The following is a 27774-nucleotide window of genomic DNA, read 5'->3' on the forward strand; positions in this document are numbered from 1 at the left end:
TACCTAAAACTTAGATACCAGATCCATCATCAGATTACTAAATTCGAGCACAAAATGCAACATTTGTTTGGTTCAGAACAAGCGAGAAGTAAATAAAGATCTCATTCAACACATTAACATGAAAAGAAACTATGAATTCGCATGTGGAAAGAACTTTGAAATCATCGCTTACATTATCATTTACATAATATCTGAGTTACACAGTAATACCTTATTCTTTTAGAAGCAATTAACAAATATTAAAAAATACCTTATTGGAGACGCCACCATTAAAGGGAGCTAGCCTATGTGTATTTACTTGTGGAAAAATTTTTGGAATTTTTACTTGTACTGTAAATGTCTCCAAATTAGTAATACTTATTATTTTAAAAACTATGTTTTTATTTTGGTTTCCGGCCTCTGCCACCACCTGTTTTTGCCTTTTTGTTGGCTGCCTTGTTTTTTTCTTCCTCAGCTTTTCGTTTGGGATTAGGAGTTGTTGTTACCTGGAGAAAAAAAATAAAGGAGTCACCAGACTTATTAATGCCGAATCGGCTTAAGTCGGTCAGAAAAATAATGAAGTCCATGTAAAAGCGAAAGAAATATTGCGCGTATAAAGAGCTTTTAAACGAAACGGTATTAACCCCATTTCTGCCAAAACCGTAGGCGGAAACCATTAAGTGTGAAACACACCGAAAGCGGGTGCGGATCAGGCGCAGGTCGGGTCTAATTCCGTGTATTTATGTATATCATCGAGTTTATAGCCAGAAATAGAGACGAAATGTCATGTGCGCTCCGATTGACCAGCCCGAATTCGAAACAATTGACAGGGGTTGTCAATTGTTTCACTTCATATTGTCCAGTTTAACTTGAGCTTTGCTATAATGGATGGATTCCGTTTTGTAATTAGATGTTTTGCTATTTTTTCTACACCATCGAATGACCTCATTGTTAGAGATATTATCTTTATTACAACAAATACAGAATATTTTTGGAATGTTAATATTAATTAATAAAAATTAGAACTTATTTCGTTTCTATTTCTGGTTATATAGTCGATGATTTATATGGACGACAACACGCAATTAGACCCGCAATTATAATTCCACACATATAAAAAATATTTTTTTAGACGAAAAAGAGGCAACTCCAAACAACACCCACCTTACAATCCTGACTCTCACTTACTACTAGGGATGCAATACGATTAAATTTTTATGAAAATCGATTTTTTTTAGTTACCATTCAAAATCGGAAGGTGGCAGAAATAGGCATGGTGGCAGTACTTCCCTGGACGAGCTCTTTCAGAGAGTCATTACACAACTACGTTATTATTTATACGGGGTATATTGTTACCTAACTGGTAATAAAAAAAGCGTAAAATACCTTGAAGAATCCATCAAGACGACCCTGTGTGGTACCACTTCTAGCTTTCAGTAGCTTTTTAGCTCCATTGCGCACGCGTTCCTCGTTGAACTGCTTATCTCCACATAGGAATTTCACTAAGCCTTCTTCGTCGGGATCAGACCATTTCAACTGTAGAATATATCGCACACCTAGATCTAAACAGGCATTAACTCAAAAAAACGCTTTTTTCAGAAAATGACAAAAACTGGTTACTGTGCCTGTATGCAAGGTAGAGAATGTTTATAAAAACGTTTCAATTTAACATTATATTTAAAGGGTATGTATTATGAGAGATACTTGTTTAAATAATTTTAATAAGCTGATAATTCGGTTTTTTAAGTTAGATCCCTATAGCTTCACAATGTGTGTATATTTTTTATTTTATTTTGAGTTGACCCTGCGTTGATGAATCAAGTTTTGATTTGACTCTCTTTCAAAGAGGGAAAATTAATTCTAGGCTAGATCCCTTTTTGTGTTAATTATAATTGTTCCAAATACTCGGATGACCTTTGACCACCAATAAGGGTTCATCATCATTTCAGCCGTATAACTCCCACCGCTGGTCCAAAGAGTGGGCCTAAGCCTATATCACTATCCTAGACCGACAAGTATACCGTATTAAACTTCTAAAAAACAATTTTAACTGCACTTTTAAAATCACATGTCACTTATATCTAAGTAATACAAACTTAACACAACACAAAATAACATTAAGCTTGTAAAACACAATTTTATATGCACTTTTAAAATCACATTTCACTTATATCTAAGTAATACAATTAACAAAGAAAATTCAAGCTTACATAATCTTTGTAGTAGATATTGGCACTTTGAGATCAATGTTACAAAAATTACAATTACCTACTGACTTACTTAGGATCATTGGTCAATTTTTAAGTTTAATATTACTTGTTATTAATATAAATCTATTAATTATTATTACCGCCCAAAACGCCTTTATAATAAATATCAAAATATGATTTTGGAATACTGTTCTTATCAATCAATTCTTGTATGTGTTGTCTTTTTGCAGCTGACAGTGGGATTTTCTCAGTGTATGCTGGTAATAAGCCAATTGAAAAAAATGATTGATCTGCGGCTTTTCTGTTTGCTCGGAGAACTCTTTTTTGCACACAAACTTTCCTATAAGTTTCATCAGAAAATGATGTTTTGAAGAAGAACGCTTCAGGGTGTTCTTTTTCCACTCTGAGAACCTTAATGTCCTGCCACTTGATTTGATTTTTCTCCTCATCTATATTGAAATTAGTACCCCACGATTCTTGTAGTGCCTTGACGTCATAAAATTTGTTATGGGTCATTTCTTTGACTTTGTAAGGCTTACCTGTTTTTTTGGCAGTGCCAATCAAAGTTTTATACTGTTCAGGTATGTAGATTGGGCCAGACTGCGAATACCTTTTTATCTGTTTCTCAATAACACTATGAACATTGTCGCCTTCATTTTGAGAATGGCCGCGTATTAAAAACTTGTGAGTTATAGACTTAACTGTCAATTTGTTGACAGCGTAGGCATAAGCAGATAACAAAAACTTATTTTTTTGTTGTCCCCCACAATTGTCCGAGTAAAAAATTAAGTCAATTTCTTTGTTGGGATTTAAGTCTATCTGAGATTGAATATAGTCTAGTATACAACTACCAATTTCCACAGCTCCTCTTTTTCCTTCCGTCTCGTCCCAAAAATAGCATACAACATCTTTTGCCTTTAAATCACTAATAGTAAAATTGAGGCAGTTGATTCTGAATTTGTAAAAGAATAACGATATTTGTCCTTTTGGAATCTGCAATACGGCCTGTAAGTCATAAACTGCGGTGATGGTGCCGTCTGTCTTATTCTTGTCGTTTTCTTTTTCAGTTCTTGCCAGTGTTTTTTCTTTAAGGTGCTGCTCATACTCTTGACTAAGATTGGGCTTTTGCTCTTCATCGGAGTTCTTGTATCTTTCGCACAAATCACATAAATCTTTTTTCGGTATGAAAAAAGAAATGTTGAATTCGGTATTGAAAATTCTGTTAAATGTGGAGGAAGAGGCAACAGGTAAGTCATCCCTTTCTGGCATAATTTTATAATCTCTGTAGATATCAGCCAACGATTTCTCACTAGAAATGAATTCTCTAGTAGTTTGAGCCCTTAAGTAGTGAGATTCAATCCTTGGAATCGAATTAATAAAGTCTATAACGCTCTGTCTTATTTGTGGGTCAATCGTTGGATGATTGTCGTGTTTTCCTCTCAAATCGGCTTGAATAACTCCTATTTCCGTTTTCTTAGAAAGTGCTGTTGTAATAGCTTTATAGCTTACATCAAGAGTGGATTTGAAAAATGGCTTGCATACTCTCGTTTTGGTTAATAAAATGCGGTGTTAAGAGCCCTAAAATTTTGTGTACTTGAGTACCGATATTTAGGCTTTATTTGTTGCGAGTGTCGCACTATAAATTCTCTCTGCCTTTCCAGATTGCCGAGTCCCCAAAACACATCAAAGAACTGTTGCCTTGAAGTTTCATCTATTTTGTTTTTACATTTTAGCCGACAATTGTCTCCACATGGTAATCCGACTTTTTTTTCTGGGACTTGTTTTTTTGACTTAGCCATTGACTGGTAGGCTTTTCCAGAATTTCTTAACAGTTTAGCGACTTTTGATCGCCATTTCTCAGGTTTGCGTGTTCTTTTTTTACAATTTTTTTTTTTCGGGGACTGTGGAATTATTTTCAGGAACCATAACATTTTGAGGGTCATTCTCGGCATCTGAAGAACTATTTGATGTCGATGAACATGAGCTGCTACTACTGGACGAATTCGATGATGTAGACGAAGATGAAGTAGAACGATGAGGTGCTACAACGTTGGATGGTATGTTACTTTTATGAACTAGCTGAAAATTAGGATCATCGTCGGAGTCGTCTATATCACTTTCATCGCTTCGAATTGGTGAGATGTAATAGTTATTGGCAGATATTCGTTGCTTAGACGTGCACGGAATGGGCTCTTCAACTACAGATAATGCAGCTTGAGTATCTTCAGATGAAATGACGACAGATGACTTCTCTAACGTGTCTCCTTGTGTTTTAGACGGCGTAGGGATGTTAGGCATGGCATTTATTTCTTTGTCTTTTTCTTGTATAATATTAACTAAATACCGTCCACGCTTCATTATTTAACTGAAATAGAAAATATATCTGTTACAAAAAAGCTTTCAACACAATTTTCGTCGATTTCATTGCCGATTTAAAGTGAAATTTAGCGTAACCCATCTAAAGAGAGCTAACTTAAAAAAAAGGCAATATTTTCTGATCTAACTTTGTAAATGTTAAAATGATAGCAAAATTATCTTAAAAATTACAAGCTTCTAATTGCCAATCGCAAAAAAGTTTAAAGTTTTTTGATTTTCAAACAAATATGAGCGTTACAAAAATAATTCAAGAAAAGAGACTCAATTAGAAAACTAAAAATGTTCCATCTAAACAGGTAGCAATTCTGAATAAATAAATAAAAGATACTCACCCTACCAGCAATACAGGCCTAATTCAAAATGTTCACAGAAATTACACAGTAGTAGCGTAGCAACAACTACCAAAATAGCAAGAACTCAAAATAAAATTGCTTAACAAGTCATAAAAAGGGGGGCAATTCAAAATAACTCTGATCTGTTGACACCGAGCGCGTGCGTGTCACTCCTAATGTCGGTGGCAACTAACGACGTCCCTGTTTTGGTGGGGGCGGGAGCGGCTCGTTCTTTAAACAAAAGTGGCATACAGCACCATCTTACGGCGAATAGACGAGCCATTTTTGTATCTGTTTTATCGGTCGGTAGATCTCAAAATATGAAATGCTATGGTGAGCATAACTCAATTATCGCGATTTTTGAATTAACCCCCTTTAGATCTAGGTGTGCGATATAACAGTATTATTATAGCTCTATGCGGTAACAAAAGAAAGCGTTGGCGTAAATAACTGCTCCGACGCAAAACGCAGGAACGTGGTAGTGGCAGGGGTGGTGGTACCTTATTACCAAATAAAGATGTAAGAAGTGACAGACAGTACAAAATAATTTTTTTTATAATATCAAGTGACGGGACGAACAAGTCGTGAGCCTGAGGGTAAGCTACACGCCTGTCCATAACAGTTGCAGTGCCACTCAGAGCTTTAAATCGCAAAGATCTGTGGCGCACTGCCATTGCGCCCGCCACTTTGAGACTTAAGTTGATACTCGTCGTGCGTTAGTCGTTAAGGCAAAACCTCTGTCAATTTGCTCCTCTTGTTTTTAATTCTGAATCGTGAAATTTATTTTCGGCCCCGTATAATATTTACATCATCCGAAAGTTTGGAATCTATCTAAAGTTTTTGTAAAATAATATCTTCAAAAAGCGCAAAATTAGTAAAGCTACAACCATTTATTTTTTCTAAAATCAAATCTCGACCGTTGGATTAGCCTTATTCAACAACCAGTTCTATCGCTGCGGCCTTGTCGTGACTCATTTGTCACCAGAGTGCATCGACCCCGAGCGAACACAGCGATCAACGAGACAGCGCGGCGTCATTACCGTCATTGTTACCTGAGTGAGTTATAATATCTGCTCTGTTCTTTGCAATGCCTTCGATTATTTGTGCTGGCTGTTTAAGTTCTATTGAAAGCCGACAGTATTTACGTTGTCTTGTATGCACAGATACATATGATCTACAGTGCGCAAACGTCTCTGAAAAAAGGTTTTATAATACTATGACATCGGACCATAAAAGTGCATGGAAATGCCAGAGATGTGTATGCAGGCAACCGAAAGGTGATAACACTAACACACCCGTGCGTGGAACGGTGGCTGAGAGCAACGATAATATGACGGCAAATGACTCAATTAATAATTCTAACTTTGATGCCTGCTCGAACCAGTGTGGATTAACAGCCTGTGATAATGTTACACTCCGTCGGCATCAAACCAGTAGGAGCAACTCAATTGCCTTATCATGCAACATTGAGGATGATAACATCTGCATGACTAGTATAAGAAATACAATTCGAGAGGAGCTGCAACAAGCGCTGAGCGAGCGCCTGTCTAACTTAATTAGCAAAGCTGTCGAAAACCACTTTGCTTCAATATCAAACAAATTTACTCAACTTGAGAAAAGGCTAACGACCTTTGAGGCTAAGTTAGAATTGGTAGCGAATGCAACATGTACACACATCAAAAAAAGTTTGCGATCAATAGCATAAGCTCCTATAATTCTTTAAATTTAACTTTATCAAGAAAAAATCTATGTTGTATGCTTTCTTTAAATAGGAATACCCTGTTTGAAATTAAAATATAAAACTATTTTTTATTATTTATTTTAAAAAATTGAGCCATTAATCATAATGTAATAGTGATAGAAATTTCATAGAAAGAAAAATACTGTTTAATTAAACTTAAACAACAATTTATTATTAAAAGGTGTGAATTCAATATAAAATAACTCCTCCCCTGGCTCGAATACATGCGAAGATCCTCCTGGGCATGCTGAGGATCAAGTTATCCAGCATTTCCTGGGGTAACCTATCCCATTCTTCAATAGCGGCTTCCCTGAGCTCTGGAACTGTCTGGGGACGTGGCTCACGGTTCCATACTGCTCGTTTAAGAGCATCCCACGCGTGCTCTATTGGGTTTAAGTCGGGCGAGCCGGCAGGCCAGTCTAATCGTGTGATATCGTATTCTTGAAGAGCAGCATTGACTCGTTGAGCTCGATGTGCGGGCGCATTATCATCGACCAGTACAAATTGGTGCCCATGGTTTACTCGGAATGGTCTGACGATATCATCAATAGCAACTGCTTTGTACATGTCTGCTGTCATGAAGCCCCGATACGGGATCAAAGGCGTTCTAGCTCCAATCATAATGCCACCCCAAAAGGACACCGATTTTCTGCCTTGCTGAACTGTTCCAGTGGCAGTTCTTTGTCTTTCACGGTCGCCTGGTCTTCTCCAGACACGGACACGTCGGTTATCTGGATGAGTGCTCATTCGGGATTCGTCAACGAAGAGACAGTTTTGCCAAATGTTTTCGTCCTCACCGTCTTCATTTTGCCGAAGTCTAGCCCACTGCAATCTTCGGTGTTGACGTTGCCGGGAATTGAGCGGAGCTCGCCAAGACCTCCGTGCTCGTAATCCAGCCTGGTGCAAGCAATTGCGAACGGTCTGCGTGCTAACTTCAAGCCCAGTGGCGGCCCTGACTTCTGCTTTTATTTTAGTGGCGTTGATTGTTGGATCACGGGCTGCCAGCAATCTAATATAGCGCTTTTGGGCAGCTGTCAAAACAGTTAGGCGACCGCTGCGGGGTCGGTCAGCTAAATTCCCCATTCCGTGATACCTCTGCAACGTAGCCACGACACAGGATTGGGATATAGCAAGTCTGCGTGCTATTACTCTCGTGGTGTATCCTTCTTCCCTCAAAGTTACTATTCTAGCTCGTAAAACCTCTGATAATCCTCTTGGCATTTTTTCAATCACAACTTTCCGCGAAAAATATCTTGAATCGCTTATAATTGACTAAATCAGATTTCTGAATGAGCGTAAGCTAGGACTGAAAGCCTTTTTATATGAAAAAACAATTGAACGGGGTCATTGTTTTATGTTCTAATTTATTTTTAAATAAAGAATCTAAAAAGAAGAAAAAATCATAATATAATCTACAGTAACAAAAAAGATTTCAGTTTTTCGAAGTGATCGCAAACTTTTTTTGATGTGTGTATGATACAAAACAGTATGGCCCCTCCTCCTGGCAACCCCCATAAGACAAAGAAAAGCAAAGCTGCTTCATCTATGAAAGGATCGTCTATACCAGTGGTGACTATGCCTGGGCCTTCTAAGCCAGTACAGTTGGAGCCAGTGCCTTCTGTGCGTAGGTCTTCCAAAGCGGAAACAACATCTCACTCCGAGCCTGACTTACCTAGGCCGCTTTTACGAGCTACTAATGCAACAGCCAGTTCCAATCCTGACGATGAGGGCTGGACAGAAGTCAAACGTCCGCGTAAGTTATTGAATATTAAGCGTGGCACTGCCACGCCAGGTACAACACAACTTGAAGCATCAGAGAGATCACTATACATCCATGCGTATTACCTCAAGATCGGCACTACGGACGACAGGGTTCGTGCCCATCTCGAGGTAGTCTGTGGGGAGGACGTCTGTACGGTAGAAACCTTAAAGGCTAGAGGCAACTACGCTTCTTTTAAACTAACCGTCCCGTCGCGGTATGCTGAAAAGGTAATGGACCCTAGTAATTGGGCAAAGGACATCGCACTGAAACCTTGGCGACAGTTATTTCGTTCCAAAAACCCCGAAAGCGCAACGCAAAACTAGCAAACTCGGAAATAAAACAAAAAAGTTTGTACTCAATTTGTACTATCAAAACGTAAGGTGGCTCAAATCAAAATTACTCGATTGGAGGACCAACCTTCTGCTTTCCGAAGACCTTTTTCTAGTAGCCGCCACGGAAACGAATCTTGATGGTTCCGTGTCTGATGCCGAATTATGCTGCGGTAATTGGTCGGTACATCGGCGCGACCGCGGCGGAAGCCGCGTGGGCGGCGGCGTTTTACTGGCAGCCCAATCTCCTGTTTACCTAGAGCACTTTCCGCAGTATGAGACGTCGTGTGGTGAAGATCTCTGGGCACGTTTTAAAGTCGATGGACACAGTTTTTATGTTTGTGTTGTTTATATACCACCTAGATCAAATGATGACATATTTATAGAATGGTTTAATAGTGTTGAATTATTTTGCGAAAATCATCCTAACTCTAAACTGCTAATTTTAGGTGATCTGAATTTATATAGTGCAAGTGCGTACATTTCTAACCTTTACAGCTGTTTTTTACCTTTGTGCAATTTGTTAGATTACAACTGTGTGAATAACGTGAATGGTAGAATGCTGGATGTGGTGCTGGCTAGCTCCGAGATGAGGAGTGCGCTAAGTGTACGCTGCGCGAAGCCAGAAGAAGAACTCGTGTATATAGACTTGCACCACCCGCCGCTTGTTGTCCGTGCTCCGTATGACTTTACCACTAGGGCAACCCGAGCTGACCCTTCTAACGTAGAATCGTCAAGGGACTGGAATTTCCCTAGGGCCGACTTTTATTCATTATATTTTCTTATCATTGATTGCGACTGGAGCGGCATTTATGAATGTCGCACAGTAGACGACGTCGTTTCTAAATTTAATGACGCATTGTATAATATTTTCGATCACTGTATTCCCAAAAAAATACGGAAGCCGACGTGTAGTCGTTCATATCCTGTCTACTACACGAAAGCAATAATCCGTGACATTTCCTGTAAAGCTCGTTTGCATAGGGTGTGGAAACAAACTAAAAATGACAATGTTCACAAACAGTTTAAAGTTTTACGCTCATCAATCAAGGATAACATTAAGGCAGCCTATAACAATTATGTTCATAATGTTTCTAGTAACCTCGCAACCAAGCCCTCACTATTTTGGCAATTCGTTAGTACCTTACGCTGCCGAGGAGGAATCGAACCCGCGATCACTTATGGCGATTCTGAGTATCGAGGAGCCGAGGCCGCTGCTGCATTCGCGAAACACTTCGAATCGGTTTTTCTGCCTGTCTTGCCCACTCTCGATCCACAACAGGCCGCTTCAATGGTCTCCTCTTTGGATGGTGAACGGCTGGTCGACATCCGGTCAATCAGTGGAGATGCGGTGCGCCGCGCGGTTAAGCGTCTCAAAGGTAACACATCGGTGGGTCCGGATGGCATACCGGCATTTGTCATCAAAGGGTGCATCGATAGTTTGATTGCCCCGATAATATTTATTTATAACCTTATATTGACTACTGGAGAATACCCAACTATATGGAAAATATCACGCGTAACTCCAATACTTAAAAAAGGATCTAAGCTTAGAATCGAGAACTATCGGCCTATAGCAATATTATCTGCACTGGCTAAGGTATTCGAGATGGTAATGCATGAGTATCTCCTCCCTCAATGCCGGCCATACATCACTAGCTCCCAACACGCTTTTTTGCCCAAAAGATCCGTAGCCACTAATTTGGTCGAGCTGGTCGATGTCATTTCGAGGGCGATGGATGCTCGACATCAGGTAGATACTGTGTATCTTGATTTCCAAAAGGCTTTTGACCGGGTTGACAACGATATATTACTGCAGAAGCTAAGTAGAATGGGATTCGTCCCCCGGCTATTAAAACTGTTTGCCGATTATCTGAAAGACCGGAAACAGTTCGTAAGATATGGACCATACCAGTCAAAACCATACCATACACGTTCTGGCATAAGTCAGGGATCAAATTTGGGACCATTCCTTTTTCTTATTTTTATAAATGACCTTCCAACAGCTGTTAACAAGGCCACGGTTTTATTATTCGCCGACGATGTGAAACTTGTCATGCCCATTAAGTCGACTCAGGACTGTTATGCTTTGCAACAGGACATCGTCGCAGTGAGCAAATGGAGTGTAGACAACAAGCTACTATTCAACAATGGTAAATGTGAAATTATGACCTTTTCGCGCTCCCCGTTGCCTCTCCGCTATGACTATCGATTAGCTGGTCAAGTGATTGTTCGTGTGAGTGAAGTCTGCGATCTCGGCGTTACCTTTGACCCGTCTCTCGCATTCCGGACTCATGCTCGGAATGTCACAAAGTGTGCATATCAAAGACTGGGGTTCGTCTTACGTAACGCTGCTCCACTAACACCTTCAGCAACGAAAGCGCTGTACACGGCTCTGGTTCGAAGTATACTCGAATCGAATGCAGTGGTTTGGGCTCCACATGAAAATAAATATATTCTCATGTTGGAGCAAGTCCAAAAGAAGTTTTTGAGATATTTATATAAAAAAATATTTTACTACTACCCATTCCTGTACCCAACACGCTTTCTACAAGGTCACTTGGGCTATGAGTCCTTGGAATTGCGTAGAAATGTCGCATCACTTAGATTCATTATAAATGTATTAAGAAATAATATTGACAGTGTGAGCCTAGTGGTAAAGATCCTTAGGTTCAGGGTCCCTGATGATTACTGCAACAGGCGACGTGGTGTGCCCCTCCTGGCAATCGAGCCCTCTCGCACTGAACTGCACCGACACTCGCCTATTCCACGTACGACTGCACTCCTCAACTCCATGCTCGCAGCATCGCCGCAGTGTGATGTGTTTGTGACTGGGATAGAGAGACTGATGACGGAATGGAAGAGAGTTTTGGAGAGATGTATGAATGAATTAGTAAGTAGATAATTTTAAGTTTATTTTATTGTTCTATTTCTTGTTGTTTTGTGTATTTGTTTTCTTTTTCTTTTTAAATTGTTATTAACTAAATTGTCGTAACGCCATGGTGCAAACTGTTATGTTACACATTTTGTCTATTAATAAATAAATAAATAAGTTCCATGTGCCTGTAATTTCACCAGTACCCTTACCCTTCAAAACCGAAACACAGTAATGCTGACATTACTGCTTGGCGGCAGAAATAGGTAGGTGGCAGTACTTCCCTGGACGAACTCTTTCAAGATGAGATCTACTGCTACTAATTCTTTATTCTTGGCAAATAAATTTTTGGTACATTTATTATGTCATGTAAAAAGTAATAGAACAATAGGAAATGAAACAATTTTTCCGGATTTAAATCGCGTATATTTGTTTTTTCAAACAAACCAACGTTTCGGGCCCTTTACACAGGTCGCATGGAAACGGTTGATTGACCGCGAATATACGCGATTTAAATCCAGAAAAATAGTTTCATTTCGTATGTGTAACAATTGCGAAAACCTAAAACTCGATAAGTAATTGAACAAGTTTTTATTTGAGAACGGCGGGTTTTTTAAAACAATATAAGTAATTTTTATATACAAATAGCCCCAATAAATGCATTTTTTATTTTTATTTATAAATAAATAACGCACACACTCATAGCCACGCACTAGGAAGACCCTGTATCGCGGGTGCCATGGACACACATAAACAACTTGCACCCAAACTCACATGAGAAATAAATGTAGGCCATACAAATATTTCACCCGGCCCGGGAATCAAACCCGGGACCTCTGCGTGACAGACCAGTATGGTAACCGTTTGGCCATGGAGTCAAAATTTATGATGTTAGTAATATGGTCCTGGAAGGTTGTTAGTATTTTACAAGCAACCCTGTATATGTATATACAATGTAAATAATTACGTTGTCTTACCTCAATATCCTTAGCGTCAGCAACCTCAGGTTCAAAGAACAACCGCCTAGCATTCTCATATTCCCAGTTCTCAGGCGGTGGATACTTGCTTACATCAATGTTTTTGAGCACTTCTTCGATGCAGCGATGTTGCCTAATTAATTCTATGGCTCTTTTGGGACCTATGCCGCGGATAGAGCCGCAGTAGTCACAACCAAGAAGAATGCAGAGGTCCACAAACTGAAAAAATTAAACTTCAGTATAAATAAATACGTATTTTAAATATCATGTGACGGGACGAACAAGTCGTGCCCCTGGTGGTAATTAACACGCCTATCCATAATAGTTGCATTGTCACTCAGAGCTTAAAATTGTAAAGATCTTAGGAACAATGTCACTGCGCCCGTCACCCTGAGACGTAAGTTGACAAGTCCCATGTGCCTGTAGTTTCACTAAAATTTCAAATTTCATGTAACATACATGAATGATGCAAGTGCACATTAAAGAGGTTCTTCATGATCATAGTGTGTGTTTATCCTATTGGGTGTTATACATGGTTTATACTTTTGACTATAATTACAAAACATTTTTCGTGATTTTTTTTTCTGTTTAAATTATTTATTATCATGAATACAAATAGAACACGATCAGAACACTATCTAAAATACAGGTGATTCGTAAAATCATCGCTCTAAAAGGTGGTAACTATGTGCAAAAGGCAGGAGCGAGTGTGCGGGTTATCGGGAGGACGATTGCACGTTTGAACTTACTACCGTATTACCAAATACAGATTTAAGTGTCACATAGGACAACATTAAGAAGCGGTAGAGGTCCTTCTGAAAGAGGTTGAGTAGGGTAGGACTGCCACCTTACGTATTTCTGCCGCCAAGTAGTAATGTCAGAATTACTGTGTTCCGGTTTTGAAGGGTAAGGGTGCTGGTGAAATTACAGGCACATGGGAGTGACGGGCGCAGTGTTAGCGTACCTCAGACCTTTGCGATTTAAAATTTTAATTTAAGCTCGTGAGTGGCACTGCAACCGTTATGGACAGGCGAGTAGCTTACTATCAGGCACACGACTTGTTCGTGCCGTCACTTGATATAATAAAAAAAAACAAAAAGGTAAAGTTATTATGTTTTGTAAAATGTCATGGAACAACAGTTGTTGTTTATGATGTTAATAATTATATTCCTACGAGGTTGTTAATATTTTACGAAATATAACTCTGTATATACAAAATTATATATTTTAAAAGGTGTTCTATAATTATATAAAAATGTAATATTTTATGTATTGATAATATAACATAGCAACAATTTTTTTCCGAATGTGTAACAATCGCGAAAACTTAAGAAGTGAATATTTTATGCATGTTTTAACTTTAGATTTTTTTTTTGATCATTTCTTGAAAACCTGTTAATACTTGTTTTACAATTCGTTTTAGATTGTTGTTTAGCTCAAAAATTTCGATAAATGATTTTATAATTTTAAACATATTTTATTATAACAGTACTCAATCTACAGCCATATTGGAAGTCTTATGTGGAGAAGTTGGCGAAAAACCAAATAGGTTTCTCTCTAAAAAAACATAATACAATTAGTTGCTTTTTATGCATTAGACAAGCAACGTAGAGACAGCTGGAAATGCCCCGAAATGGGAAATGCTAATACGCCTGTTCGCTTAACTTTTCAGGATGATCTCGAACACCAGAATACAGAAAAGGACTCTCCGAACTAATATAACGTCCAAAATGTCACTGAGCGAGCCAAGTCCTCTCAGCGTGTTGATGTTAAGAAAGAGGAGGAAAACCTTGGTTTTAATTTAAATCTGATAGAGGAACTGGATGGCAAAACAGTTATCACAAGTGACATCATGGCGGAACTGAAGTTGTTCTAGGACGAGATGAAAGCTGCTCGGTTAGAAATGTTTCGTGAGACGGTGTTGGGGCTCACTACCACAATTAAAGCACAGAGTACGCGTATAGAACAGCTAGAAAATAAAATTGAAACCCTGGAAAGCAAACTTAATGAGACCCATAAGTGTAGTGTGTCAGATTTAGAAGACACCATTTTACAAGGATGGACATACAGGTAAAAGACCAGGAAATGCTCGTAAATGACGTTGAGATAGCAGGCTTTCCTGAAGTGGGAAATGAGAACTCGGTACACGCCGTTCTTATTATAGAAGCTTGGTGTGCAACTCGTGGATCCAACAGCCGTCTGAACTGGAGATATGTGTGGACACGCGGCGGCAGAGTATACGCGCGCCAAGAGCAAGGGAAAGACCGTCATCATATACAATCTGAGAGAGATTTTAGCAACATTTTTGGGAACACATAAGTTGGCGTCTCTATCTAAAAGGACGATGTAAGCAAGAATTTTTGAGCGTTTACTTATTTTTATTTCTTTAATATCTCGTAGTTATAGTTCATATAAAAATATATGTTTTTGTTATATTTTAAAGCTTTTATTTATTTTTATTTCTAAAATTGCATATTCCCATCATACTCAGTTTGATGTTGAATTTCTAGTTACACTTTTTTGTCATTTGATTGTTACGTACTGCTTCATGTTTTGATGAATAATAAATACATTTAAATATTTAAACATTTATGTAAGCTTTTCCTGTAAATTGATTTTGATATGTTATTCACGTCAAGTCCTAGTTTATGTGTTAATGTGTGTGTATTATGTTTCCAATTACGCTTTGCTTTTTGTTTTTGTTGACTTAATATTACAGTTATTGTGTTGTACTGGAATTATTTTTTCTGTTTGTGTACTTAGAGAGTATTCTGTGTTCCACTTGTGGAAGTCATTTGCATTGAATGGGTCATGGACAGACAATGTCGGGATGTATGTGTGGGCAACTGGTAGCGAGGAATATCAGTTATTACAACAATTACATTTGTATAAATACCAGAGCAAAATATTTATCTATTAAAATGGTTAAAACGAAGAATTTAAAAATTGGTCTCTTTAATACGGGTTCCCTGAATACAAAACACAATGAATTTCTCATATCAGTTGAACGTCATGACCCTGATATTCTCGCAATAAATGAGACTTGACTTAAGAGTGGACAAGAATGCTGTGCTCCTAAGATGCCTGGTTTTCGTTTTCTGCACTCTCCTCGCAAACTTGGTCAACGGCAGGGCGGCGGTGGCGTTGGAGCGGGAGCGCCGCCTCGCGGCGCAGCGCATGCGGGACCGGTGGAAAGAGGGCTTGGCGGATCCCCCCTATGGTGCTCGTACCATAGAGGCGATTCGCCCTGTCCTCGTAGAGTGGGTAAACCGGTCCCACGGGCCACTGTCGTACCACCTTGTGCAGGTGCTGACCGGGCACGGTTGCTTCGGTCACTACCTGCACAAGGTGGCGAGGAGGGAACCGTCCCCGTCGTGCCACGAGTGCGGCGCTGCGGATGACACCGCGCAGCACACCCTAGAGGTGTGTAGCCGGTGGGATGAGCAGCGCCGCACTCTGACGGGGACTATAGGGCAGGACCTCTCGCTGCCGAGCGTGGTTGCCGCCATGCTCGATAGCGAGGAGTCCTGGGAGGCGATGGCCTCCTTTTGCACAGAGGTTATGTCGCAAAAGGAGGCCGCGGAGCGGGTGCGCGAGGACGCGGCGGACGCGCACCCGCTCCGGCGCAGACGTACGGGGAGAAGGCGAAGGCAGTTCGCTGCTCGCCTAGTGAGACCAGCGGGCTCTGGACAGGGACTCCGGAGCCTACATTGCACGGCCTCACTCGTCTGGGGGGCGGGTCGGAGGACAACCGACTCGTCCCTTCGTTGGCGCGGGAGCCCTGGCGCAAGCTAGGGCGGCCGGGCGGCGTCGTGGTGAATGTTCACTGATCCTACGGCGCCGACTCAACCGGCGAGAGGGAAACCCGGGGGGGTTTTAGTGGGGTAGGCCTTCCAGTGTGGAGGGAGAGTCCCCACATAACCCCTGAGTCTCCCTGGGCTCAGGGGTATCCATAAAGATTTCCCCCCCGTCAAAAAAAAAAAAAAAAAAAAAAAAAAAAAAAAAAAAAAAAAAAAAAAGGGCGGCGGTGGCGTGGGTTTCTATATCAGACGTAGCTTAAATATACGTAATTGCGTATGTCCAACAAGTGATCGCATTGAACAAATATGGATCAGGTTGACTCTGAATTCCTTACACATAATTGTTAGAACTGCGTATAGACCTCCATGGTGTAATATTGACGAGTTTCTTGACGTACTTACTGACACTATTACATCTTTCTCGCAGTATAATCAGCTTGTGCTGGTTGGAGATTTTAATGTGAATCTTTTGGATATTAACGACCATAAAACTAGGCAAATAATATTTTTTCTCGACAACATGAACATTAGTAACTATATGGCGATGCCTACACATTTTACTAGCCATAGTTCTTCTCTGATTTGTTCGGACACTCCACCTGCAAGGACTGGTTAATCAGGTCAAGGAGCTCGGTGGTCACGCTCTGGTTTTTGGGGAATTAAAAATAAAAAAGAAGGTTTGCAAACCAAAAACATTTTTTCGTAGGTCCTTGAAAGATATCGACAAGTCCCAATTGTATGAAACGCTTTTAAAATTGGATTGGAATTTCATATTGAATTTAGAGTCTGTAGATGAAGGTGATGTGGTTCAATCTATTTTTGATTACACTTTTTGATATATATGCACCTATGCGACAAGTCACAATTAAAGATAGAAATAAACCTTGGTTGACTAGTAATGTTAAATACATGATAGAATTACGTAACGCGGCATACAGTAAATTCAAAGTTTCAAAGCAAAATAAGATGCAAATAAAAGCAGTATAAGATGTTAAAAAGCCTCGTTACAGTTGCGTTGAGTTGCGAGGAAAAAGCCTATTTTGTCCAAAATATTAACAATACTCAAAAAATTACTTAAACGCGACGTTCTTCCAGATTTCAAGGGGCACTCGGAGTTACCTATTTATTTTGATAATCATGATGCAATTAACGATCATTTTCTAAATATCCCTGGTGACAACTCTGTAAATGGTGAGGTTCTTACTTTTTATGACACACACAGGTTCTGTCGGTCTAATTTTGACTTAACTATTGTTGATGAAGACACGATATCCAAAATTATGCTTGAGATCAATTCTCATACTGTGGGATGTGATGAAATCACTGCTGACATGGTTCTGTTAACTCTACCTCACACAATTCAAATTATTACAGATATTATAAATACCTCCATACGAATATCCAAGTTTCCATCAGCCTGGAAATCTGCTTTGGTATGTCCAATTTCCAAAAAACAATAACCCACAAGATTTAAAGGACTTAAGGCCAATAAGCATTTTGCAATATCTTTCTAAAATATTGGAGAAGGTGGTTAGTTTACAATTATATGTTTACTTGGAGTGTAACAATATACTTCCTAAGTACCAATCTGGTTTTAGAAAGGGACAATGGCACTAATACAGCTCTTCTTGATGTTATAAATGAAGTACTCGTGGCTCAAGATTGTGGTAGAGGTACATTTCTGGTTCTTCTTGACTATTCTAGGGCATTTGACTCAATCAATATCAATTTATAGCTGTCAAAATTAAGTTACTATGGCTTTAAAAGTACGGCCCGGGACTGATTCCAAAGTTATATTTCCGCTCGCACTCAGCAAGTAAAGTTACATAGACCAGAGGGTAGCTTTATGACGTCGACCTGTATGCAGGTGAACAGAGGAGTGCCCCAGGGATCTATTTTGGGTTCTCTCTTATACATTTTATATACTTCCGACATCGAGAGCTGTTTTAGGTATTGCCGGTACCATCTTTATGCTGTTGACCTACAGTTATACCTATCTTTCTTTCCAAAGAATACCGCTGAAGCCATCGCTAAGATCAATGATGACTTAAACCGTATTACTGCATGGTCGGGTAATAACTCTCTTGTATTGAACCCCACTAAGTCCAAATTCATGATTATGGCTTCCAAGAAACAGATTCAGGATATAGAATCACATTTGCTCCAAGTAAAGGTTCAGAATTTGGGTGTCATTATGGACAGTCGACTGCGCTTTGAGCAGCACGTAGCCAAAGTAGTGCAGAACTGTCTTTTTAGGTTAAAGATCATTTATAACAATCGTAGCTTCTTGAGTCTGGACTTACGCATTCACGTACACGAATCTCTTATACTCTCCAAACTTAATTACTGTATCACTGCCTTTGGTCAGTGTCTTTTGGCAAGAACGCAGAGACTACTGCAACGAGTGCAAAATGTATGTGCATGTTTCTGTTTTTCAATACCTCCTCGAACTCAAATGACACCTTTTCTAAATAAGTCTGACATGCTTACGATGGATGGGCGCCGTAAACTGGCTGGATTGTTGTTGTTGTGTTGATGTTGTTCAGTCTCACGTACCTTACTATTTGTATGAGAAACTCACTTGGTCAACCACGGTAAACTCTTGCTTTGGAGCAAGGTCGACAAGGGTGTTTTCGCTTATAACCCCCTGGTATAGTACCGCTGCAATTAGAGGGAGTTTCCGATACTTAGCCACTCGTTGTTGGAACAATATTCCTCCTCCTATCCGTAACAACGTCACAAAAACAACTTTCAAGCAGAAGCTGCAAGAGTATCTTTTAAATATGCAAAAATTGGAAATATGAGTGACTAAGGTGTTTGAGAAAAAAAAAAAATAAATAAATAAATAAATTGAATGAAATTAAATTGGATTGAATTGAGTTAAATTGAATTGGTTAGAATTTGAATTGAATTAAATTGGCTTTGTTTTGGGTTTTTACGAGTGGCGTCCCTGTCCCTAAAGGGTCCTGGCAGAATACCAGTCTCGCGGGCAGCCGCGTCATTTATGCTGAGTCAGCGCCTTTTCATTGCCATGGCTTCCAAGAGAGATACTAGTAGAGTATATTACTGTATTACGTCTAAGTTAATGTCTGTATCATGTGTCTGTGTATGTATTTGTCAAGGTGGTGAATAAAGATTTTTATCTATCTATCTAGTTGCTAACCTCTTTATGTTTAAGTTCCAGCCCCTGCAACACCTTATCAAGATGGATCTCCAGGACAGGCATCTTCCTTGCCTCTGAGAAGGTCAGATGACGTAGAAGCACGTCAGCGCCAAATGTTAAGGCATCCATATCTTCTGTAGCCGTTGCGAACACTTTGCCAGCTTTCACCTAAAGATACAGGAGACAAATTTTAAATATATAAAATAATATATATTTATCTATAATTATTACTATTTGTTAAATATTCTTGTACTAACATAGTTGATAAGTGCCTGTAACTAACAAATGATATGGATTAATTTCTGAAGTAAATGATTTTTGATTTGATTTTTGATTTAAATTGCAATAAGGCTTCCTTCCATCCACTCACATGAACATGCTAAAAATGTATACGAAATTTGATATCACAATGAACACCAGAGATGTAAATGATTAAAATTACTGGCGGAGAGATGCCCTTTCTCGCAAGACGCTCGTTAGTTAATTGGTAGTGTGTTGCCAGCTCAGTCCACACTATCTTCATTTCAGAATTCATATCATTCATATCAGAATTCCCCATAATAATAAAAACCAACGCATTCGTAGACAACTACAAATTACACTCAAACTAACGGGAGAAATAAATATAGGCCGTACATTTATTTCTCCTGGCTTAGGCATCGAACCCGAGACCTCTGCATGGCAGACCAGCATGGTAACTGTTCTGCCACCAGTTCAAAATGTACTTTGTATGCTCCGTTAAAGTCGGCACTTCACATGGCTGTTTGTATTTGCTATTGGGTACAAACATGATTGTGTACACATGATGCCAAATAAGGAATTAAAATATGAATATGAGAATAGTGTGGACAGCATACTTGCGAATTTGCTTATTTGACCCCTTTGATATGCGTCGAGAAACGGACAAGCGCGCAGTAAAGCGTGTTCAGTGTTTACTGTATTTATCGAATAGACAAAGGCAAAAACTTTGTCATACATACTATTTACACATGGTGATTGTTTGCCGAATATATCAAACACACAAATAGTCATGTGAAGTGCCACCATAAAGTGTGACGTCACAGAACACTATTGCTGTTTCTTTTTAACTCATGACATTTGAATCCTTGAATATAATTTACTTTTTTTTGCCAACATGCAATAAGTCTTATATAAGACCTCAGTTCATTTTTTTATATATTTCGGCATGTCAAGCATACCCTTCTAATGTTGGGTTGCCTTGATGTGGAAAACTATTCAGCTCAGTTAGATGAATCCCAAATGTGATTAAGCTTAAATCTTATCTTCTGTGTTGGTACACATAACGCGGTAACCAGTTTGTTAGTATGAGGCTATTCTTATAATATAAAAGTAACGGGACTTACGGGCGCAGTATTTTAGTCGGAAGCGGTCCGACTAGTTTCGACCATAATCGATGGTCTTCTTCAGGGGTTGAGTGCAACGTTCGCGACCGCGACACGTCTAGCACTGCGCGCTGCGGCTCTCTGCGTGCGCGCCGGGTACTTATTTCAATAGCCTCTTGGAATTTGCGGGGCACAAAATACTTCTCCCACGCTAAAACCTTAGCTTTATCAAACCGAATGTAGTGACCAGTACTGGAGCTCAGAAAGTGGTCTGCCACCGCAGATCCATTGACATCTTGGTTCTTCATGGATCGGATATGCTCAGCTAGCCTAGTAGCCACGTTCCGTCTCGTTTCGCCGACGTAACACTTGCCGCAGTTAGAGGGAACCATATAGACACTGGGGACCCCCAGAGGGTCTCTGTCCTTTGGAGAGCGATGCTTTGCACAATTGCTATTGTCGCAGCTGTGTGAGAGGACGGAATATTGTCTTGATGCTGTACCTTCGGCGTAACAAGTTTCCAATCACATCCGTCACCTTCCTGACATAAGGTAAGTATGCTGCCGCTCTCTCTACCGATGCTGGTTGAGTCCTCGTTGAAGCATTGCGTGTGGAAAATTGTGCCCCGCAAAATCCGAGAGGCTATTGAAATAAGTAGGCGACCAAATTTTAAAAGAGACGGAGGTTGGAGCTTGCCACCAACCTGGAAGCCGTGTCTTCATGGCGCTCGATATGCAGCTGCAGATGTTAGTAGTAACGACGTGGTGAGCTCTGTGTGCTGGACTGTTCCCGACAACAATCCTACGGACAGCAGTAGCGAAGAAGAGTTCCAGGACGCGCTGACGCAACGTATCAGCCCCCCGAATTCCCCACTGCGGACTGCGTCATCGACTCGCGCGCAAAGAGCCGCAGCGCGCAGTGTTTGACGTGACGAGGTCGCGAACGTTGCACTCAACACCTGAAGAAGACCATCGATTATGGTCGAAACTAGTCGGACCGCTTCCGACTAAAATACTACGCGAGTAAGTCCCGTTACTTTTATATTATAATGTGTGATAACCGCGTCAGTTTTCATAATAAAAGAGACTATTCTTCTATTTACAAATATTAAGTATTTTTAATTCTCTTTTTGATTGAATACAATTTATATCTATTTTTAATGCTAATAGAGAATTTGATCAAGGAAAACCAGATTTAAGATTTCCATTCATAATGAAAAATTGTTCATAAATATAAGAAGTATCGGATTTTGGAGCTTTGTACCAGAGATGCGATCAATACTCTATATCGGTTTGATATGTGGTACCTAAAGATAGACATACATCTAAAACGTCATTTTGAAATTCTCACCAAAGCAGCACACTGTGCCTCTGCTTCGCATGGGGCATCCACGACTGGTATACCCATCAGCTTCAGCAAATCTTTGGCTTCCTCATTGTGCTGCTTCGTCACTTTGACCAGTCGACGGTTGAACTTGTCTATGGAGGATTGGTCTCCTGTGGAATATGACAGTGTGTGAGAATGCACTATCTAATGCACAATCTATGAATCATTTGTCTATTTACTAGCTTGCCACTTTACAGGGTTGAGTGTGAAATTTGCTTTCACTGTTTCTTATACAGATGGTTCTCTTTCTAAATTAGTTTTATTCTGGTGCCTTCTAGTGTCCTTTTTTCTTATCTTCTTATCTTAGGCCTTTTATGTTTAGCATTATGGATGTGATGTATTTGATATTTATTATTATATATAAATATCAATGGTACAAGATTGAATCACCTCCGTTTTGCCGACGACCTCATCTTGATTACGGACAATCTAGATACATTGGGATTGATGCTACAACAACTTGCACAAGAGAGCGCGGTAGTGGGTCTAGCAATGAACGTTGCAAAAACAAAACTCATGATGAATGGAAACAAGCAATAATAAAAGTAAATGGTAAACCTATTGAATATGTAGAGCAATAAATGTACCTTGGGCAGAACATATCACCTGATAACCAAATGATAAAAGTGGTAGATCAAAGACTCACCAACTCATGGAAAAGATACTGGTCCCTAAAAGAGATTATAAAAAATAGAGATATTCCAACTAGCGCAAAAAAGAAAATATTTGACAGTTGCATTCTTTCATGTTTATCATACGGTTGTCAAACCTGGTCACTAACAAGGAAAAACACAGAAATGTAGAACAATCGTACAGGATGTTAAGAACTACATGAGGAAAATGAAATGATGTTGGGTTGGACATATCATGATGGAGACTGGAAAATGGACCACAGATGTAACAGAGTGGTACCCAAGAGAAGGCAAACGCAGACAGGGAATGCAGAGAAAAAGATGAGAATATGTAATATTTGAATTGACTTGTATCAGCAATAAAGGCTATTATTATTATTATATATTATTATGTGATGTATTTGGCATGCAAGGTATATCCTTCCACAAAAGAATAAACCTGATAGGTAACTAACAGTGCACATATGGGACTGTGCTGATACATGAATCTGTGCTGTTGAAAATAATTTGTTATAAGGCGTTTCTTAATTTAATGTATTAAAAAATTTATATTGCTAATGCACCTGTTTCTGAAACACTTGCGAAATGCACATTGCGTGCGCGCAGTGCATTCGCCTGAATTTGTATGATACCTTGCAGTTATTTTTATTTAATACCTGCTTCAGTAGCCTTTTGCAACTCCTTTTCAGCCTCTTCTCTCCTCTCTGCTCTCTTATTCAGCTGATGAGACTTCATGTCAGGTGGCTTCCCATCAAACACGTAAACTGGCTTAATACCGGCCTCTACCAGACGGATGGTACGGTAGAATGTGCCCATGAGGTGGGAGGTTGTTTCTCCATCAACTGAGGTCAGTTGGTGGCCTGAAATATTTTGAAATTGAATAAAATATATTAAGTTTCATTTTCAACCACAGTATTTAATTTAATTTAATTAATGTTAAAAAGTAAAACATGAATGATTACTGACACTCATATGTCAATAGGACGTGTGACGGGTAAAGAGGATTTCATTTCACTTGTTAATTGCATTGGAGGCATAAAAGTGAGACTTTTTCAAGGCGAGAGTGAATAGGCATTATTTAGGTGTACATGCTAAATCGTTAACCTCAACGTCACTTTCCATCAGGTGAGACGGGAGGTGAAATGCGCATTTTTTTCATAATTAATTAACCACCTCAGTCAACCTTGACCATGGGACCTGTAAAGGGCCCAAAACATCGGTTTGTTTGAAAAAACAAATATGCGCGATTTCAATAGTTTTATTTCCTATAATTAATTTATTTTATTAGTTGCATCATGGTAAAATCTGCACATACTGTGCTCTTATTATGAATCTTGATAATAAATAAAGAGCTTTATTTATCTACATTAACCCTTAATTCACTTCCTGAGTCCCACGGACTCACAACGAAATTTCAAACCGCCCTAGTTTAATTGTTTTAGCAGATGGTTTTCCCCTTACCTCAGTACCTTCATGCAGTGACGCGAGCGACGCGGTGCCGAGAGGACGTGCGCGCGCGCTTCGTATTTGGTGAGTTATTACGTCGAGTGAGTCCCAGGGACTCATACTAGTGAATTGTGTTATATTTTTTTTTATTTATTAAATATTACAATTGTTGATTTTTCACCTATATTTATTGATTATATTTATGCACGCTTTATTTTTTTTTGTTGTAGAATTTTAAAATGGCTCAACAATGTAATTGGATCAATGTCAATGAAGACGGAGCAGATTCCATTCTAGAAGCTTGGCTCCAAGAGGATTTGGATGATAAGTATAATGACAGGGACAGTCAACAAGCTCCTGGCCCGTCAAGCAGTGGCTCACACGTAAATGAAGATTTACAAACTTCAGATATTGAGGATGGTGAGTACCTTCTCAGCGATCACGACACTAACTCAAGCTTCTCTGAATCGTCTTCAAATGAGAGTGACTTACCACTGTCAGAGCTAGTTTCTCACAGGTCACGGAATGATGCACCAGCTCAAGATAATTCATCATATATGAGTGATGATGACCAATCTATACCTGAACAAACAAACCAAAACTATTACCATGGAAAAGATCGAACGAAGTGGTCACGATTACCTCCAACTCGAAACGTTCGTACTGCAGCACATAACATAGTACAAGTTCCTAGAGTTAGACCTCTAGCTGAAGGACCTCTTTCTCCAATTGATGCATTTCAGTTATTGTTCGATCAGAGAATGCTGAATATCATTTTGACTTGGACAAACAAAAAACTTGAGGAATTTCAAACGAAATATCCAAAAGATTCTGCTTTCAGACAGACTAATCCTATCGAATTGAAAGGTTTTCTATCTTTGCTGATTTATTCCGCTATTTTCAAGTCAAATAGAGAAAGCGTTTTATCACTATTTGCAACAGATGGAACTGGACGAGAAATATTCAGAGCATCAATGTCGAAAAACAGATTTTTGGCATTGCTCTTAGCTCTTCGGTTTGATGACGCTTCTGACCGTGATATTCGAAGAGAAGTTGATCCTGCTTGTCTCATTACAGAAATATTACAAATGTTTATAGAAAACAGTCAAAATAATAATTCAATGGGTAGTAATGCTACGGTTGACGAAATGCTCATAGAATTTAGAGGACGATCCAGATTTAAAATGTACATGCCCAATAAGCCTGGAAAGTATGGTTTGAAGATGCAGTGTTTAGTGGATTCTAAGACCTTTTATATTTTTAACATCTACTTATATACCGGCAAAGGTTCTGACGGATTCGGTTTGACTGACGAGGAGAAAAAGAAATCAGTACCAACGCAAGCTACCCTCCGCTTGTGTAAGCCCATTTTCAATACGAACATCAATGTGACTACGGACAACTGGTACTCTTCGATGGAGCTACTAAAAGAGTTGAAGGCAAGAGGCTTGACAACAGTGGGTACACTGAAAAAAAACAAGAGAGTTATACCAAAAGAATTTCTCCCACACAAAGACCGGCCCGTGGAATCTTCTCTATTCGGATTTACGAAAGAATCTACTCTTGTTAGCTATGTTCCAAAGAAAAATCGATCTGTGGTACTGTACTCTTCTATGCACCATGACGACGAAATTGATGTAAATACTGGAAAACCTGCAATAATTTTATATTATAACTCCACCAAGGCAGGTGTTGATGTGGTTGACCAAAAGTGCTCTGTTTACTCGTGTAGTAGACGAACCTCCCGTTGGCCTATGGCTGTGTTTTTTAGAATCATTGACATGGCATGTTCTAATGCTCAAGTTATTTATGAAAGCCAAAGAGGGGTACCAAATATTAGAAGATTAGAATTCCTAAAAGGTATTGCAGAAAAACTAAACGAAAGTAATTTGATGACACGTTTACATAGTACACGTTTGCCACGTCAAGTTCGCTGTTCGATTTCATCTATCTTGCAAAAAGACATTCCTGAAGATATGTGTCATCCTGAAACTGATGTCAAGTTAGCTAGGCATGAGAGGAAGTACTGTTATTTATGCCATTACAAAAAGAGAACAAAGACTGCATACTTATGCGCGAAATGTATAAAGCCAATTTGTTTGGCGTGCTCAAAGAAGGTATGCCGACGGTGCATGTAAACCTATTGCACGTTTTTTTTGTATGGGGCCATAGATTTAAGGTTTTTTATTTTTATGTTGTACCCTTAAAGAGGTTTAAAGGTGTTAAGTTTTTTTTTATTTTTCTAATTATTTGTAAGACTTAAAACAGTTTAAATATTTGATTATTTTTTGAGACTGATATTTGTACTTTTCTATTGTTTAAGAGGATCTCACGAGTTTGTTCCCATTTTGTTATTTTTATTTTATTATTAGCTAAGTACCTAAGAAGATTATAAAACTGAATTGTAACCAAAGTTGTTTTATTTGAAAAAAATCGCGCTTACAAAATATGTGAGTCCCTGGGACTCATAGAAGGTATTTACGTAAGTATATTTCACCTAGTGAATTGAGGGTTAAAGTAACAATAATTTAGCCTGAAATAATAGCATCTAAAGATACACATAAATGTAGATAAAAAGGGAAGTCTTAGCTTGAGCTGTTTATCACAATTTACCATTTTGGGGAACCTTGCTATATGACGCATCCCAAGTAGTTCCAAAAAAATTATCGCTTAAATATACACAACTTAAAAAATAAACATAATATCGTCATGACGGTACCCCGAGTCACATAAAATATTTAATTTTTATTATATTCATTTGAAGTTTAGATAGGATTTTCATTATGCACAGAGACAAGTTTTTGACTAAAAAAGTCTACTTCTTTTGCTTATTGGCGGTGCCGCCAATATCGAGTCTTCCGCTAAGTTATTTTAGAGGCTTCTACAAGTTCTGTAGGACCTATAGAACCCGGCAAACGGTTGTAGCACTTAAGACTTAAGTTTTTGATTAGGTAAATATTACAACTTACCTTCGCTTCGAACCGCTATCAAAAATTGGTACAAGCTCATAGACGCATCAACAGCGATTTTTCGCCCTGAAAAATAACAAAAACATAAGGATACGCATTCATTTAACTGTCGTTAATATACGGAATTACGGTTTACCAAAATAGTTCTTGATCTCCATTTCTTTTACAGCATGCGGAGCCACATCTGCGATTAGCTTCGATAAGTTTAAAATACCCATTTTTTTTCAAGTTTTACTATAAAATTCAAAAAATTAATTCATTCAACCGATTATTTGAAAAGAATGATTTCTATATTACAAATTCTGCCCATAGAAGTGCTATGACAGCAGCCACCCAGCCAGATTATAGGTACGTAACAGACAGTTTCCTTGAGGCGCTGCATGCAATGTTTTTGCGCAATTTGGCGGGAATTTTGACGTTTTTAGTGTTGTAAAACTAAATCGAGAATAAAATT

The 27774-nt window shown here is 39.1% G+C and overlaps 1 protein-coding gene across 1 annotated transcript; it reads right to left on the reverse strand.

Annotated features, from left to right (window-relative positions):
• LOC113239788 (flap endonuclease 1) lies at window positions 1–27654 on the reverse strand. The gene is made up of 8 exons (XM_026476919.1): window positions 27457–27654; window positions 27321–27386; window positions 23562–23765; window positions 22238–22383; window positions 19545–19712; window positions 12582–12800; window positions 1366–1515; window positions 1–485 (listed from the first exon to the last, which is right to left on the reverse strand). The coding sequence occupies exons 1-8, from the start codon at window positions 27536–27538 to the stop codon at window positions 381–383; spliced, it is 1140 nt and encodes a 379-aa protein (XP_026332704.1). The 5' UTR covers window positions 27539–27654; the 3' UTR covers window positions 1–380.
• Between the last annotated feature and the right edge of the window lie 120 nt (window positions 27655–27774).

Source organism: Hyposmocoma kahamanoa, unplaced genomic scaffold (genome assembly GCF_003589595.1).
Source record: "Hyposmocoma kahamanoa isolate Upper Pololo Valley unplaced genomic scaffold, ASM358959v1 116, whole genome shotgun sequence".
NCBI classification, from domain to species: domain Eukaryota; kingdom Metazoa; phylum Arthropoda; class Insecta; order Lepidoptera; family Cosmopterigidae; genus Hyposmocoma; species Hyposmocoma kahamanoa.